Source organism: Scyliorhinus canicula, chromosome 13 (genome assembly GCF_902713615.1).
Source record: "Scyliorhinus canicula chromosome 13, sScyCan1.1, whole genome shotgun sequence".
NCBI lineage: Eukaryota > Metazoa > Chordata > Chondrichthyes > Carcharhiniformes > Scyliorhinidae > Scyliorhinus > Scyliorhinus canicula.
The window spans coordinates 148,909,816-148,926,523 of record NC_052158.1 but is presented as its reverse complement, the minus strand read 5'-3'; the positions used below and the strand labels follow the sequence as shown (position 1 = coordinate 148,926,523).

General features: G+C 47.3%; 1 protein-coding gene across 13 annotated transcripts in view; it reads right to left on the bottom strand.

The window, feature by feature from the left end:
• The window catches only part of mbnl1 (muscleblind-like splicing regulator 1), a 347,533-nt gene that overhangs the window by 170,217 nt on the left and 160,608 nt on the right, over positions 1-16,708 (bottom strand). For 12 of the 13 annotated variants that reach the window (XM_038815097.1, XM_038815101.1, XM_038815099.1 and 9 more), the window contains exon 2: positions 3,737-4,919. The exons of the other annotated variant lie outside the window; for it this stretch is intronic. In XM_038815097.1, coding sequence (XP_038671025.1) covers positions 3,737-3,910 — 174 coding nt within the window. In that variant the 5' untranslated portion in view covers positions 3,911-4,919. The remainder of the gene's footprint in view (positions 1-3,736; positions 4,920-16,708) is intronic. 13 annotated transcript variants of the gene reach the window in all.

Genomic DNA, 16,708 nt, shown 5'->3' with positions numbered 1-16,708 from the left:
TTAGAGTGACAGATCCAACTCCCTGCCTAATCTTTTCCCAACAGAGAGTGACTCATTGGAAATACCAAAGACTGTCTGAGGTTCAATAAGTGCAAATATGTGGCAGTGGATTTATAGACACAACATTAGAAGCTCTTAAATTCTGGGCTAGCTCTGACCACGTGTCTTCTCATGTGTTATAAGAGGCTCCAGGAGGTGGCATATGTCGTCTCTTATTTTATCAACGTCGCTAGATTTTTGCATCGAACATTCATTCTTTGCTCTTCCTCAGCCCCAAGTACCATACAGCACTCCTCATCCTGAGACGTTGAGTCGCAATTCAATGTCACTGCATCGTTTTCGCGTCTGTCCACCGAAAGCTCTTAATGGCCTCAGGCTTCTCGGGCCTTTCTTAAAACCTAATTGTCAGATTTCCCTCTTCTTCCCTGCTGATGTGAAACGTGGAGCTTGTTCTACTTTTCTGGAATGTGCCGAAATTAAATATTAATCTTTCGGACACTGCCTGGAAACCCTCGAGTATTGGTTTTAAATTATTGGGGATAGACGTCTTGGAAGACCAATGTCAGGAGTGTATGTCTGTGGTGGTGGTGGAGGGAGGGTGGTCTGAATCTGAAGTCATGCAATAAAGCCTCCAGGGGGTGACATGTGGCACAGTGGTTAGCACTGGGACTGCGGCGCTGAGGACCCGGGTTCTAATCCCGGCCCGGGGTCACTGTCCGTGTGGAGTTTGCACATTCTCCCCAAGTCGGTGTGCGTTTCACCCCCACAACCCAAAGATGTGCTGGTTAGGTGAATTGGCCAGGCTAAATTGCCCCTTAATTGGAAACAAAAAATTGGGTACTCTTAATTTTTTTTTTAAATAAAGCCTCCAGGAATATAACCCATTGGAGTTTGCCAACTTGGCCAGGTTTTTTGATCCATCCTCTAGGCTTTGAGACCACAAGAAAAAAAATGTAATCCAGCCAACACCTCACAAACCCTGACTTGCTGGTTACTGAAGTTGGCGGTAAGACTTGTGAGGGTGTCAATGGGCAAAGCAATGCTTTTCCACCACTGATGAACAACGCAGCCCCTAAAACCCTTTCGAATTTCAGCACCCTTCCCCAGATTTGTATTGATTTTCCCGTACAGGATCCAGCCGGGAACTTGAATCCAAACAGAGCTACAATCACAACACTCCAACTACTTGTGCAATGATATGATCACCACGATTTGGTTTCCCACACAACTTCATACCCAGGCTAGGCAACAACAGCCCTTTATGTTCCTAACTTTATTTCATTGGAAACATTTAAGGGTCACAAACGCAAGATGGATACAGATGATGAAGGCCAAAATTTCGATCCTAATTTACCAGTCTCGAAAAACTCATAGTTCCTCCATCACAGCAAGCAACTGGTTTTTAAATAATTCTAGGTTTTCGCTTCCGTTACCCAACCCAATGTATAATGTTTTTTTGTGAAAGGTTTCTGGATATCAAGCCTATATTTGTGCCTGGAGCCTGACGCCCTAGTCCAGCGCTGAAACCCAGGGGTAGGATATCAAACCGAGGCTTCATCTGCCCTGTTTTCCATGTTTTGTAAGGGGGTCAAAGATCCACTGGGACTATTCAAGCAGCCCCCTACTAACATTACTGTTTTAAGTAGTGCCCTAGACTTGTCTCATCATCTTTCTGCTCAATCTTAGTCATGGTCAAAGAGCTCAAGTTCTTTTCATCTTATTTTGCAGAACTCAGTTGAAGCCATTCTTGTTATATAGCCTGACCCGCCATCGTGGCAGCTCCTTTACAATGTTGATCCCCCCCCCCCGCCCTAGCTCAAGCCCATTGCCCAATGAGTTCACTGTTCTCTTTTCAATCTGGTGTTATGAGCATAGACAACTGGTGGGAGTGGATGGTGGGGGACGGGTTGGGGAGGGGGGGGGGGGATCCTTGGGAGAATGAGGTGGCTGAATAAAACCTCTAGAAATATGTCCATCCAGTGTTGGCAACTCCACCTGCACCATGGCTTCTCATATACAAAGATGATATTTTTATTTTTATTTTATTCGTTCATGGGACATGGGCGTCGCAGGCTGTGCCAGCGTTTATTGCTCATCAGGGAGCAGTTGAGAGTCAACCACATTACTGTGGGTCTGGAGTCACATGTAGGTCAGACTATGTAAGGACGACAGATTTCCTTCCCTAAAGGACATGAGTGAACCAGATGGATTTTTACGAGAATGCTTTGATGGTCACCATTAGATATTTAATTCCAGATATTTTTATTATTGAATTCAAATTTGACCATCTGCAGTGGCGGGATTTCAACCTGGGTCTCTGTTTTACTAGTCCAGTGACAATACCACTACGCCACCACCTCTCCAAGTGAACACCTCACAAACCCAGAGCTTGATGGTCATGAAGAAAGGATTTGAGCGAGTGGGATAATGCTACTCCTTCTGAGCTTGAATTATCAAATCTCCTTGTTCGAACTCTTCCATTGGCTTTGCAAGTACATTCTCCTAGGCGAGTGAATCCCACATTCTTGCAACCCAAGTGTGTGAAGAAGCTCTTCCCAGAGTCACTTTTAACCACTTTAGCCGCAACCATCTCACGGTAGCTATTGATTGACTTATTTTAAAGGTATCATTCCAACAAGTAAGGCCAGGAAAGGCCATGTGGCATATTAACAGGGTACCTTATTTGGACTTGCACTACTCGCACCATCATATGCTGCCGAGGAGAAGTTAGGACTCCGGAGAGAGAGAAGGGACCAACTTTTTCCTCCATCACAATAACTTCCATGTGTAACAGTGATGTTTTTGTGCCTCGGGTTTGTAAGCAAATGAAAAACAGCGAACAAGTGAAGAGCTTCCTGCCAGGATCATTTGACCACAGGCCTGGAGTAGGCCTCAGATAGAGCCTTGTTCTATCTTAGCACCTGGTTTGAAATGTGGCACAGGGTTGGTTGAATCCTTTTTACTCCTGCAATATCTGAAAACTATATTTCATTCCTGCCTCTCGACCACATTACCAGACTGGACCACAGCCAATCTAAGGCTGAACAGCTGAAAGCGGGCGGCGGGGGGGGGGGGTTACTGCTGTTTTGGTGTGGGATCCCCTCACAAAGTATTTTGTCCAATAAATCAGCAGAGCTAAAAATAAACAGCAAATTACACAGGCTATATTCATTGCCCTCAGGACTGAGACACATTGACTGCCACCATTCTCCATTCTTCCCAGCAGACCGCTCTGGCAGGCACCAGCCACACACACAAACCTCTCGACTCTGCTCCCTGGAAATTAGATGAGAGGGTTCAGACATTACAGCAGGAGATGAAAAACACCCCCTCCGCCAGTGAATTATTCACACAAGCAAACACCAGTCACGTCGAAAAAAAGAAAATAAATGGTACATGACACCCTTCGATTATACCTTAAAGCAGGCATAGTTGATGTCTGGTAAACATGTAAGCCGCTATTTCATCCCCTGCAATCATTGCATGACATCAGTGCGAAAACCTTACTCCGTAAAACATAACATAAACAGTGACTCATAAGTAACAGAATCAACACTTCATTACAAAGTTGATTCTTTCCCCCCCACCTTCTTTTAACCGTTTAGCACACTCGGGAGACACACTGCAGTCCACCATCACCACATGCCTGGAGTATGAAACATTGTACACAAAACACTATCTCAGCCCATCGATCGACAGTAAGACACGCGCGCAAGTAGGTTATTTCTGTACTTACTTTCAGTGAATCAAAGCAGGCGATTACGCGTCCATTTTCGACCTGGCAACTTTTGGAAGGGTGTGCAAATTTACATTCTGTGTCCGGTCGTGAGCACGTCCCTCTTTGAAATTCTCTGCACACTTCCAATGTCAGCCATTTTGTGTCCCGTATCTGTGCCACGCTAACGGCCATGTTTGTGAATTAACAGGCAGGTGAGATAGTCCGGACCAGTGCGGAGATAAACAGGTTGACCGTAGTGCGACGAAGGTCAGTTTAAAAAAAAACTCGACTTTTTTTGAGGGTGTGGAGTGGGGAGGTACCCTTTGCTCTTTCTCGTTTCAGGCAGGCTAAAGGTTTTTCCGACAGAATGATCGCTACGAGGAAGTTCCCTTTCAGAGAAAACCCCTGGCATTAGATTGGCGAGGATTCTTAATTTTACAAACAAAAAAGATTTTCAGAAAGAAAAAGGGGACTTTTTTCTTTTCAAGTTTGGCTGAAAAAGCAACGTTGCTCTGTCACCGGCAAGGAGCTGTACGTGAGACTCGGGATGAACGGTGTACTCTCAGTGACCCATTCCGTGGTGCCAATGTGAAGCCTGAAATGGGGCAATGCCTTCGCTGATAAGTGAGTATCCCAGTTGTTTCCAGTAGTTATTCGAAAGGCAACATCCAGCCAGCTGATTTGGCAAACAGTTTCAACGGTGTATAATCAATATTGATCAAGTCTGCCCTGCCGATTGCAGCGATTTACAGTGATCAATGTTTCCTTTTTGTGTGTGTTTTGATTCCCTCGATTGTTTCAGGCAGAAGGCAATCTTTTCAGTAGAGTCGATTTTTAAAAAAATATTAAAATTCCTTGTTGGTTACAGTGAAATAGCAAGACAGCAATGCCAGGCTGATATACTGCGAAAAGTTTGTTTGTTCTTTCTCTCTCTTTCTTTCTTTCTCTCCCTCTCTCTCTCTCTCTCTCCCTCTCGCTTTCAGATTTAGGTGGGAATGAAAGGGGGTTGGGGTGGGAGAGGGGGCAAAGGGGTAAAGGAGGAGGGGGGGGGGGAAACGGACGGTTGTACTAAAGCTGAAGGGGGGTTGGATGTGCAGTTGTTGCAGTCTAGCTGGTAGCAAGCAAGGCAAAAAAGCAGAGACTGCTCTAGAAGCTGTTCCAAGCAGCAGAGACTCCAGGAAAGGCACTTCTCAGTACCAACCTGTAGGAGAAACAGATACATCAACATTTTACCAACCAGTATTTAACTCCCATCCCCCAAAAAAAAACAAAAGAAAAAAAGCAAAATGAACAGGAAATTAAAAAATAAATCTTCCTGCGTCAAGCTGGAAGTAACATGCAAAGGCAACAGTCTACCTGCGTTTAAAAAAAATACTTACAGTGCAGCATAATGCAGCCAGCCATTGTACAATTATTTTTTTAAAAGGCCCATTTTCTCCTTCTGAAGCAATGCATGACAGGGAGGCAACCAATCAAGGAGAGTGTTGCAGTAATATTCTGGGCAGGAAACCAATGGTGTCGGCTGTCTCATGAAAGGTCACGCCTGTCAGACATTCATTGCTACGCTATAAGCACAGAAAACGCCTATCAAATGCGACTAAATCTGCTGCGTGAAGTCAAACCATGTGCTGATTTTTTGCGTCTTTACCCAACATGCAGTTAGTGGATTAATCCAGGTTAGTTATTCACCAGCTCCAGCAACAATCAAAGCCACCTGCAGAATCTCACATTGGCACGCTCACCCGGGCACACTCACCCTGGCACACACATTTGCACGCTCATGCAATCGTACACACACACGCACTTGCGCAATCACATAGCACATGCATACACAGGCGCTCTCGTGCACGTTCACTGCTTGCCCATTCTGGCGTGTACGCAGGCATGCTCACACATGCGTACACATTCAGAAACATGTGCGCGCACACACAAATCGCACTCCTGCGTGCACAAGCAAACGCACAAGCCTATCCCCGCAGACTCTGAGGTATAGGCTCAGCCCTGTTTTTTGCTGTCAGGAACAAACAGGAGAGAGAGAGAGAGAGAAGAGGGGGGGGGGGGGGTTTTGCTGCGAATGGTAGGTTCTCTTCTCCCTTCCCCCACAACCCGCATGATCCCCATTCCTCGAAACCAAACGAGGTGCCAACACCCATCACAACTCTGTGGTGGCATAAAATGATTTAATTCAGCCAGCGGTCGCTTTCTCAGTATATCACAGCCAAGTCAGATGTTTAACAAAAGCTGCCTTTATGATGACCTTTCTCTATTCCGCAGTTGAGATCCATGTGAAATGGGGAACAGAGTGAGCACAGTGCTGTCTGACGGCCGGGCAGACCGAACAAGCTCTGCCAAGCTAAAATGTGATTCCATTACAGCAGCATTAAATATTCAACAAGGCAATTTGATTTCAGCAAGCCTCTTGTGTGTTTTTCAAATGCCTTACTGGCCCCAACCCTCCCTCCCACCACCACCACCACTACGCCCTATCGCTCTGTGGGTGGTGCCATCAGTTGAAGGCACGGGGATATTACATCCATCCACGCGTCAGTAACTAAGCATCTATTGAGCAACATATCCTGCCAGGAATCAATGCAGCGAACCTTTCCTTCTTTCCCCAGTTTACTTGAGTTAATCCAATAACCCTGGCCAATTGGTAATGTCGTCAGACCAGTAATCCAGAAACGAATACCCCAAGGACATGGGTTCAAACCTCACCCAAGCAACTGATGGAACTTAAATTCAATTAATAAATGTGGAATCTAAAGCAAGTTTCAGTAATGGTGATCGTGGCAATTACCATCTGGTTGACTGATGTTCTTAGGGACACGGCAGCACAGTGGTTAGCATGGTAGCTGCTTCACAGCGCCAGGGTCCCAAGTTCGATTCCCACTTGGGTCACTGTCTGTGCGGAGTCTGCATATTCTCCCCGTATCTGTGTGGGTTTCCTCCGGGTGCTCCGGTCTCCTCCCACAAGTCCCGAAAGACATGCTTGATAGGTGAATTGGACATTCTAAATTCTCCCTGTGCACCCGAACAGGTGCTGGACTGTGGCAACTAGGGGCTTTTCACAGTAATGTCATTGCAGTGTTAATGTATGCCTACTTGTGACAATAATAAAGATTATTATAGGGAAGGAAATCTGCCATCCATACCTGATCTGGCCTACTTATAGCTCCAGACCCATAGCAATGTGGGTTCGCTCTTAAATGTTCTCTGACATGGAGTTTTGAGCCACGCAGGTCAAGGACAAATGGAGATGGTCAATAAATACCAGCGGCCCTTGCCAGCGATGCACACACGCCATGAAAGAATACAAAAAGATAACAGTTGAGAGTGCCCACTGAGGGAGTGAGAACGCATCTAAGTGCTCAGATCGCAACAAGATGCAATTCTCCCACCCACCCCCACGATAATATCTTGCCCTCATTTTTAGAAACATTGCTCCTCTTTTCGAATTCCTCCGGATCCATTCCCCCCCCCCCCCCCCCCCCCCCCTCTCCCCACCCACTCTCCTCCAACCGTTATCCAAAGCCATTGATGGGTTTTATGGGTACACGGCAGCCACTTGTTGCTTTGCTGCAAGGGGGCTTGTGTGGGGGGGGGGGGGGGGGGGGGCAAGAGGTGGGCGGTGGCTTGCGTCATACCTACACACACCTCCAAGGGTAGCGGGTTACTCGATAGAAATCGGGACTGGGAACGCTGCCTGATTGGTCCTCCCTCCCTAGCCCAGCATGAGCAGTCGATTGGACGCTCAAGACCTCTCTAGTCTATGCAGCACATTATTGTCCTGGAAAAGTGCATCCCGGGCACAAAACACTGACAAACATAATGCACAGCCAGACTCCAATTACACCCCTGAAATGAATTGAAATAAAAACACTACATCCTGACTAATGGGCAAGATCAACACTCTTATGTGGCGAGCAATAGATTGAAGTCATCGCAAGTTGGTACTTATCTAGGGATCTGCAAAGTTATGTTGCAAGATTATTGCGGCAATTAGGATAGATTTTAAAATTATTCTGGGGATCTTTCAATTGCTGTAATAAGCAATTGTGGCTTAATTGCTCAGCTTCAACGTGCTGTTTCCAAGTGATAGGCGGAGCTGCTTTCTGGGGTAAGGAAGTGGATGGAACATCTAAACATGAGGGGGGGGGGGGTGAAATGGCACCATTAGTGAATGAAGAACTTGTCGTATGAGGAGCGTTTGAGGACTCTGAGTCTGCACTCGTTGGAGTTTAGAAGGATGAGACAGGACCTTATTGAAGCTTACAGGGTACTACGAGGCCTGGATAGAGTGGACGTGGAGAGGATGTTTCGACTTGAGGGAAAAACTAGAACCAGAGGACACCATCTCAGACTAAAAGGGACGATCCTTTAAAATGGAGATGAGGAGGAATTTCTTCAGCCAGAGCGTGGTGAATCTGTGGAACTCTTTGCCGCAGAAGGCTGTGGAGGTCAATTCACTGAGAGTCTTTAAAATAGAGATCGATAGGTTCATGATTAATAAGGGGATCAGGGGTTATGGAGAGAAGGCAGGAGAATGGGGATGAGAAAATATCAGCCATGATTGAATGGTGGAGCAGACACGATGGGCCAAGTGGCCTAATTCTGCTCCTATATCTTATGGTCTTATTAGAATGACTTGTCTGTTCAGTACTGCCCCAGACATGCTGCGGCCTATACATGCCTCATAAGCGCACCTTTCCCAGCCACCCTAACTCATCCCAATTCGGCTGCCAATGAAGAGTCGATTTACTTTCCAATAGGGAGCTGGATTCTCCGGTCCCTCAGCCACGTGTTTCACGGCAGCGCGTGATGGGATTCTATACTCCCGCTGTTTGCAATGGGATTTCCCATCGAAGCCACCCCACGCCGGCCAGGAAACCCGCGGGCAGGCGGGAAAAGTGAATCGCAGGAAAATAATTTGGGCCAGGCTAAGGCTGAGGGGGAAGCCAGTGTACCGAGAGGATGGCTACACGGATTCACCATTTTAAACAAAATTCTTTCATGCAATATGGACATCATTGGTAAAGTCAGCATTCACAGCCCTTCCCTATTTGCTTCTTGGGCCATTCCAGGAGATCCACTAAGAGTTAACCACATTGCGGTGAACCAGGCTGGGTGAGGCTGGCAGATTTCCTTCCCGAAAAAGGACATTCATGAACCAGATGGGCTTTTTGACGATAGTTTCATGCTCACCATTACTTGAATAGTTTTCAACTCCAGATTGATTAATTAACTGCATTTAAATTTCACCAACCATGATGAGATTTGAACCCATGACTCCATTATCCTGGGCCTCTGGATTATTAGCCCATTAACACTATGCCACCTCAGGGGTGCGAGGATGGGTGTTGGAGGAAGGAGATCACATGACCACACCTTCAGGAACATGACCTCACAGATTTATTTAGACCCATGACGGGAAAGCTCCATGTCTCCATGGGCCCACCATCTCTTGCCAGCCTTATTGCCTCTAGTCCCTCGACGCCATAAACATCAGTGGCATCAGGAAATCAATTAAGGATCTCAGGCCTCTCTCCCAAGTCAGGGCCTAAACTACAGAAGGAATCTATTTTTCTCCTTCCCCAATTAGGTCTCAAATCTATAAATCTGCCCCAGTTGACAGAAAATAGATGGGATAATAAAAGCAAAATACTGCAGATGCTGGGAACTGGAAATAAAAACAGAAAATGCTGGGAAAGCTCAGCAGGTCTGGCAGCGTCTGTGGAGAGAGAAGCTAAAGTTGACGTGCGTGATTTAATGGCCTAGTCGCGCCCAACCTGATGGCGCGATGAGGCTGTTTAATCTCGTGAGAGGCCCCTCGAGGGATTCACGATGCTCAGAAGGCCTCGCGAGACTTCATTAGATCCACCAAGACATCGCGATCTGGATCTCATATTTAATGACTCATGTAAATGTGTCTACACCAGATTCTCCCAGGAACTAGAGGCCTCACCTGGGAGACTTCGCCACGGCGCCGTTTAGCACTGGTCCACACAAACGCGGCATAATGTGGGGTGGGGGGGGGGGGTCTCGCAGGGCATTGGAGACCTCCGGGTGAGACTCTGGGAATTCCTCCGGCACTTGAGCATTATGGCACTGCCATGGTGCCTGGGTGGCACTGCGGGGTGCAGAGGCACTGCCAGGGTGCCAGGCTGGCAGGGCCAAGGTGCCCGGGTGCCATGTTGCCCATCCCAGGTTTCAGGCCCGGGGGTGCCCTGCGGGAGGACTCGAGGACCTCCTAAGTGGTAAGTTGGGGCAATGGGGGGGTTATCAGTTCAGGAAATGAGGTAAGTGCAGCCTCAGCAGAGTCAAACCCGCAGAGACCACAACAAACATTAAATCGCTCCTGATGTTTTTAGTCCCTCGACTCTTCTTCAACTAGGAGTTTTTCAAGCATTTTCTGTTTTCACTTAATCACTGGGAGATGGGAGCAATATAAACAGTCCATGGGAATTAGAGAGACATATATACAGACACGGTAGCATGGTGGTTAGCATAAATGCTTCACAGCTCCAGGGTCCCAGGTTCGATTCCCGGCTGGGTCACTGTCTGTGCGGAGTCTGCACGTCCTCCCCGTGTGTGCGTGGGTTTCCTCCGGGTGCTCCGGTTTCCTCCCACAGTCCAAAGATGTGCGGGTTAGGTGGATTGGCTATGCTAAATTGCCCGTAGTGTCCTAAAAAGTAAAAGGGGGTTGTTGGGTTACGGGTATAGGGTGGATACGTGGGCTTGAGTAGGGTGATCATTGTTCGGCACAACATTGAGGGCCGAAGGGCCTGTTCTGTGCTGTACTGTTCTATGTATATGCTAAAACTATTTGAAAGGTAATTTGAAGCATATAATTTGCACAATTTAACAGATAACAAGATCATTTTAAACCACAAAATGAAAGGTTGTAAAAAGTCGAATTTCAGGTGTAATTTTGACCTGATCCATCAGTCAGACAACAGGCAGGATTGGATGAAATGCTGTTTCTACATTCCATCCTTAATGATTTTCGTCTCAATTGCAACTCCAGTGCAGTACTGACAGAGTGCTTCACTGTCTGAGGTGCCATCTTTCAGTGGAGATGCTAAACTGAGGTCTCAACTGCCCTCTCAGGGGATCCCGGGAAGCTTTATGCAGAAGGCAAGGGAAACCTGACCAACATTCATCCCTCAATCAGCACCGTTTAGAAAAAAAAAAAATCGTTTGGTCATGATCACTTTGCTGGACGTGAGAGTTTGCTGCGTGCAAAATGGCTGCCATGTTTCCCACACCACAGTGATGACTATAATGTCACAAAATACCTAACCGGCTGCAAAGCAAGTTTGGAGACGGTTGGAAATACACTCATTTAAGTCTTTCTTAACCCTTGAAAGTAATAGAGTGTAGCTTCGGCTGGAAATCTCCGGCCGTTCACATCGGCGTGATTTTCGGGACCCACCAGCAGCACATCCCCTCCCAAGGACTTCCCAGGGCATGGGGTGGCTTCAATGGGACATCCCATTGACAGCAACGGGAGCAGAGAATCCTGCTGCCAGTAAACAGCCCCCCCCCTGCCGAGAAACACGTGGCTGAAAGGCTAGTGCACCCCTCCCTTAGAGCTGGAAACCTTCATCTGATCCCACATGCAATCCTGCTCAGTGAGCTGCGTTAAAATATCCTTCCTTTGGCCTATTTCCAAGGGGACTGGTAAGAGGGAATAGATAGCCGGGTTGTTCTCAGACGCCCACACTCATGTCCTGCCCACTCCCCCTCCCTGTCAGTGGCTACTCAGCCCGTGCTCACCCTGTCAAAAAAAGATGCGGGCTCGAGTTGAAATTTTATCTTCTACTGCCTCATATCGTGTCCCTGTTCTCTCCTGTCAGATTTGTCCCTGCATTACATTTCTTTGAAGCTTGAATAAAAATGATGAAATATTGTTTTGCAAGGACAAATGCGACACTGACTCCGACCCCTCCCCCCCGCTCCCAGAGCCTTTCTTCCATCATCTCAAACCAAGATCTGAATCACATTACAAAGTTGCTCCATGAACATTGGGCTCACCCCCTCCCACCTCCCTCACCCGAGGTGGTTATTCCTCATGTGGCGGTAACGCTTCAACAGGCTGCTTGGACAATGGCTGGGGTCCGGGGGAGGGCACCATGAGAGTTGAGATTAATCCCTATACTCAAACATACTTTATCACACACTTAGGGGCCTTGAAATAACATCAAGTCCACATTGAACCTACAGCACAAAACAAGCCAACTGTTCTATCCTGATATTTCTGTTCCACATCAGTTTCCTTCCACTTGCCTTCTCACCTTATCATCATATAATATTTATTTCTCCCTCATGGGTTTATTGAGATTCCCCTTAAATGAATTGATGGGCACGATTCTCTCAGAAGGGAACAAAGTCCCCGAGCGAACATGTTTAGCCGCGTGGTTCCAGGTGCTCACAGTGCCGTGAAAAGCATGGTTATTCAATGCAAGGTGTTGAATAAGGAGCTGGAGTGGGGAACGCGCGGCTAAGGCCACACATAGCCCCGTTTTGTACAGTGTGGAACTCCGCTCGCCGGAACTCCCCACTGCAGCGAGAGATCAGGAGGCCATTTTTAAATGGCATCCCGATCTCCAAAGCCCCCTCTCGCACTGCGGGAGGGTCCCCGGCCCCCTCTCGCACCCCCCCCCCCCAACACCCAGGCCGAGCAACCCTGGCCTGGTAGTGCCACCAGTCTGGCATCCAGGTGGCAGTGCCAATGTGCCAGGCTGGCACTGTCACAGTACTCCGGTGACATTAGCAATGCCCGGGCATGCAGCTTGGGGCCTCCAATCCCCTGGGCGATCCCACTTGGGGGTACCAGTGCTGAGCAGCGCTTGCCCGAGGTCTCTGAAACGAAGAGGGTGAATCCCAAAGCCTCAGGTACGTTGGGAATATGCACACTAACTGCCCCGCTCCAATATGCAGATCCCGCCCACTCGTCCCTCTCATACCCTCTATGCCAAAGTGTGCCCAAAGTGTGCACCCTCAATCAATTCAATCCAATCAGGAAAATTCAATCCACTAATTATTTGAATCTCAAAGAAACATAGAATCCCTGCAATGCAGAAGGAGACCATGCAGCTCATCAAGTCTGCACCAACCCTCCAAAAGAGCCCAAACCCCCGCCCTAGCCCCACAACCCAACCCAACCTTTGGGCACAAAGGGGAAAGCCTCACATAGCCAATCTACCCAACCTGCATATCTTTGAACTGTGGGAGGAAACTGGAGCACCCGGAGGAAACCCGGGGTCCCTGGAGCTGTGAGGCAACAGTGCTAACCATTGTGCCACCCACTTTATCAAGGAAGGTGGGATACAAAGGAGTGGAATTTGTGCTTTAGTTGAACAGAGCTTTGGTCAAACCTCATCTGGAGCACTTTGTTCAGTGCTTAGGAAGTCCACCTTAGGAAGGATGTTTTTTAAAATTAAGGGGCAATTTCGCGTGGGCAATCTACCTAATTTGCACATCTTTGGGTTGTGGGGGCGAGACCCACGTAGACACGGTGAAAATGTGCAAACTCCCCATGGACAGTGACCCAGGGCCGGGATCAGACCCAGTGCCGTAGACAGTACAGGATATAATAGCCTTGGAAACGCTGCAACATAGATTCACCAACATAACGCGGCAACTCAGAAGATAAAATCATAGGGCAGGTTGCACAAATTTGGCGGGTATTCTCTTCAATATGGAAAATTGAGGGGTAATGTGACTGAGGCATTTCAAATGTTAAACGGGTTGGATAGATGTGATATGGAGAAAAAGTTTCTTCTCGTTGGATAATGAACAGCCAATGCATCACAGTAGAAGCACTTGGGATTTTCCCTGAAAGACTATGGATGCTTAAATAATTGGAGCTATTAAGACTGAAATTAATAAAGACCTTTTAGTTAATACAGTGAAGCAAAGATAGAGTTGAGGTACAGATAAATATTAATTGAATGGAAGAATAAACTCAGAGGTCCTGAATGTCATTGTCTTATTCCCAATAGATTAATGCCTCCATTAAAATGGCTGATGAAGGACTTTTAGAGGAATATGTCAAATCATAGAACTTACAATGCAGGAGGAGGCCATTCGGCCCCTCGTGTCTGCACCGGCCCTTGGAAATACTTAAGCCCAAACCTCCACCCTATCCCCGTAACCCCACCTGACCTTTTTGGACACGAAGGGCAATTTATCATGGCCAATCCACCTAACCTGCACATTTTTGGACTGTGGGAAGAAAGCGGAGCACCCGGAGGAAACACACAGACACGGGGAGAAAGTGCAAACTCCACACAATCACCAGAGTCCGGAATCGAACCTGGGACCCTGAAGTTGAGGCAGCGGTGCTAACCACTGTGCCACCCCAAATGTTTTTCTGCCACCAACCCAGAGCATAATTTCAGGGCCGGAACCCTAATTGAACCTGTGTGATCCTGAACATCACACCCACATACCTTGTCCACACAATCATTTCCCAGTCGTTAAGTAATAGCACTGGCAAAGGCTGAACCTGCACATTGGGGGATTTGTGGCTTCTTTTAACATGCCAAATAAAATGAAGGAAGAAAATCATAATGAATAGTCTCTATCTGTTTGCCACTGTGCTCACTGCAGCCAAACTATTTCCTCCTTTAAGTGACACAGCCATTGTCCAATGCTGATATCATGAAATCTACTTAATCTGTCAGTGTGATTTGAGCTCCAGTTTTAAGATTAAGAAAATATAGAAAAACATGAGCAATGGGGGCAGCAGTCGAACACACGCCCCTCGAGCCTGTTCTGACAATTGATAAGATCATGACTGATTCTTGTATTTAATTCCAATTTCCCCACTATCCCCATATCTTTTGATTCCCTGAGGGCTTTAAGATAGTTTTTTTTTGTTTTATTAAGCTCGCAGAATCTTTAATTTTTAAAAATGGATGGTTAAGATTGGTTAATTTTATGTTAGCCATCAGATGATATTCATCAACTGGAACTTTGTGGTTATCTCGCTTGAATTGAAGCTAATTTTCTCACTCTCAACTTGTTAGAATTATCTCATTTTCAGAGTCCATATGGCAAGCTCTGTAAGCAGCCAAGTGCCTCGATCTAGATGCTGAACTCATGACCCCTACCCCCTCAAAAAAAAGGGTCAAGAGCAGCATATTCACGGAATACGACCATCGCCATGTGTTCCTCCAAGTCACGCACCATCCCGACTTGGACGTAATCGCCGCCGTCCTCTCGTTGCCGCTGGACCAAAATCCTGAAACTCCTCACCTAACTACACCTTAGGGGGTTACCCTCACCATACAGATTGCAGCGCTTCAAGGAGGAGGCTCACCACCACCCGTCTCAAGGATAACTGGGAAAGGGCAATAAATGCTGACCTTGCCAGCGGCACTCATATCCCCAGAATGTATATCAAAAAAGGACAATCTGAGGGGGCATGTTTACAGCAGTCTAAGGCTTCCCTAAATAGCCTAACGTAAGATGATTGAGTTACCTGGTGACTAAGCTGGTGCGGCTGCCTTCTGCCTAGTTTTATAGTCAGCAAGAAAGATCAGATGGGGGTCTCCATTCATGCTGAGTCAGTAGTTCACGGCCTGAGTTGTTGTAAGAGCATTCCAATTAGCTTCAGTCAGTGTGCGAAGGAGAGACAAAATTACCCTCAAAGTGTCCCTGCTCCTGTTTACTATCTGATCACTTCTCATGGAATCTTACAGCACAGAAGGAGCCTATTTGGGCCAACGCTTCTATGATAGATGTTTACTGGTGCACTGCTAGAAACTGAGCATTAAAAAAACATCTAAATAAATTGACTTGCGAGTCTCGATCGGTCAGGAGACAATAGGTGACCTATTCGAACGGTTTCCCAAATCGCTCCCCCCCCTCGGATTTTCCTCACTGGGTCTGCTGTAGATTAATTGGTAGATGTTGGTTGTTATGTTTTCTCAACGTTGTCCCATTAGGATGGTCAAAGACAAACCAAATAGATTTTGTCCGGCAACTTTTATGTTCCTAAGTGTGAGGGCAATCAGCTCAGTCAGTACCAGGATGGGCAAGTTGTCAACATCTTTTTACCACTTCAGATTCACACTTGAAGAATGGCGCTCAGGCTGGATAGAAGACGGTTCAACACCTCTGGAACCAGCATAAATCATCCATCAGGTAGGAGGGAAGAAAGCTGGAGAGGAGAGGAATTAAAAATATAGTGATGATGGTTCCCCCTTTCCTCGACTGCTCAAAGTACGTGGTGTCGCTCCTCCTAAATGGGTCAGCTGTGGCACAGTGGGTAGCATTCAGGAAGCTGTCTGTTCAAATCCCACGCCAGAGACCTGGTGGTGTTTAACCCAGGTGAACACTCCAGAAAAGTACTGAGGGAGGGGTACTACTGTGGGAGGTCAGGTAAGGTGCTAAACCAAGGTCCTGCCTGCCCTCTGATAGTGAATATAAAAGACCTTATGGCACATCCTTTTTATCCTTTTAACCAACATCATTTAACAAGAGATGGCTTATACATTGCTGTGGGCGGAAGCTTGATGTTGCCCAGTGTGGGTTTTCAGTGGGGTGGGGAGACCCTCCCATAGTGCGATTGGGCTGCAGGGGGGGGGTTGGGGAAAGAGGTCGGGAATCGTTTTGGCATCCCGATCTCTCGTGACACTGGGGAGTTCCGGAGCTCCCCTTTGCACAAAACGGGGCTATTTACCGCCTTGGCCGCGTGTTCCCCGTTCAGGCCCCTTGTGCAACGCGTGTCGCGCTGAACAGCCGTGTGTTCCTCGGTAGTGCGAGTGCCGGGGAACACACGGTTAAACCCACTCGCTTGGAGACTTTGTTCCCTTTTGGGAAAATCGTTCCCGATAGAAAAAAAATGAAGGGTACAATTTCAACAATATATTTCTCATTTTGGGTGAGTTTAGTGGGGTGTTTCCTGCTGGCTTTTTGGGCAAGATCCACGCCAACATTCACCCACACATTTGTTGGGCCTTGGGGAGTTTCTTCCCGGTC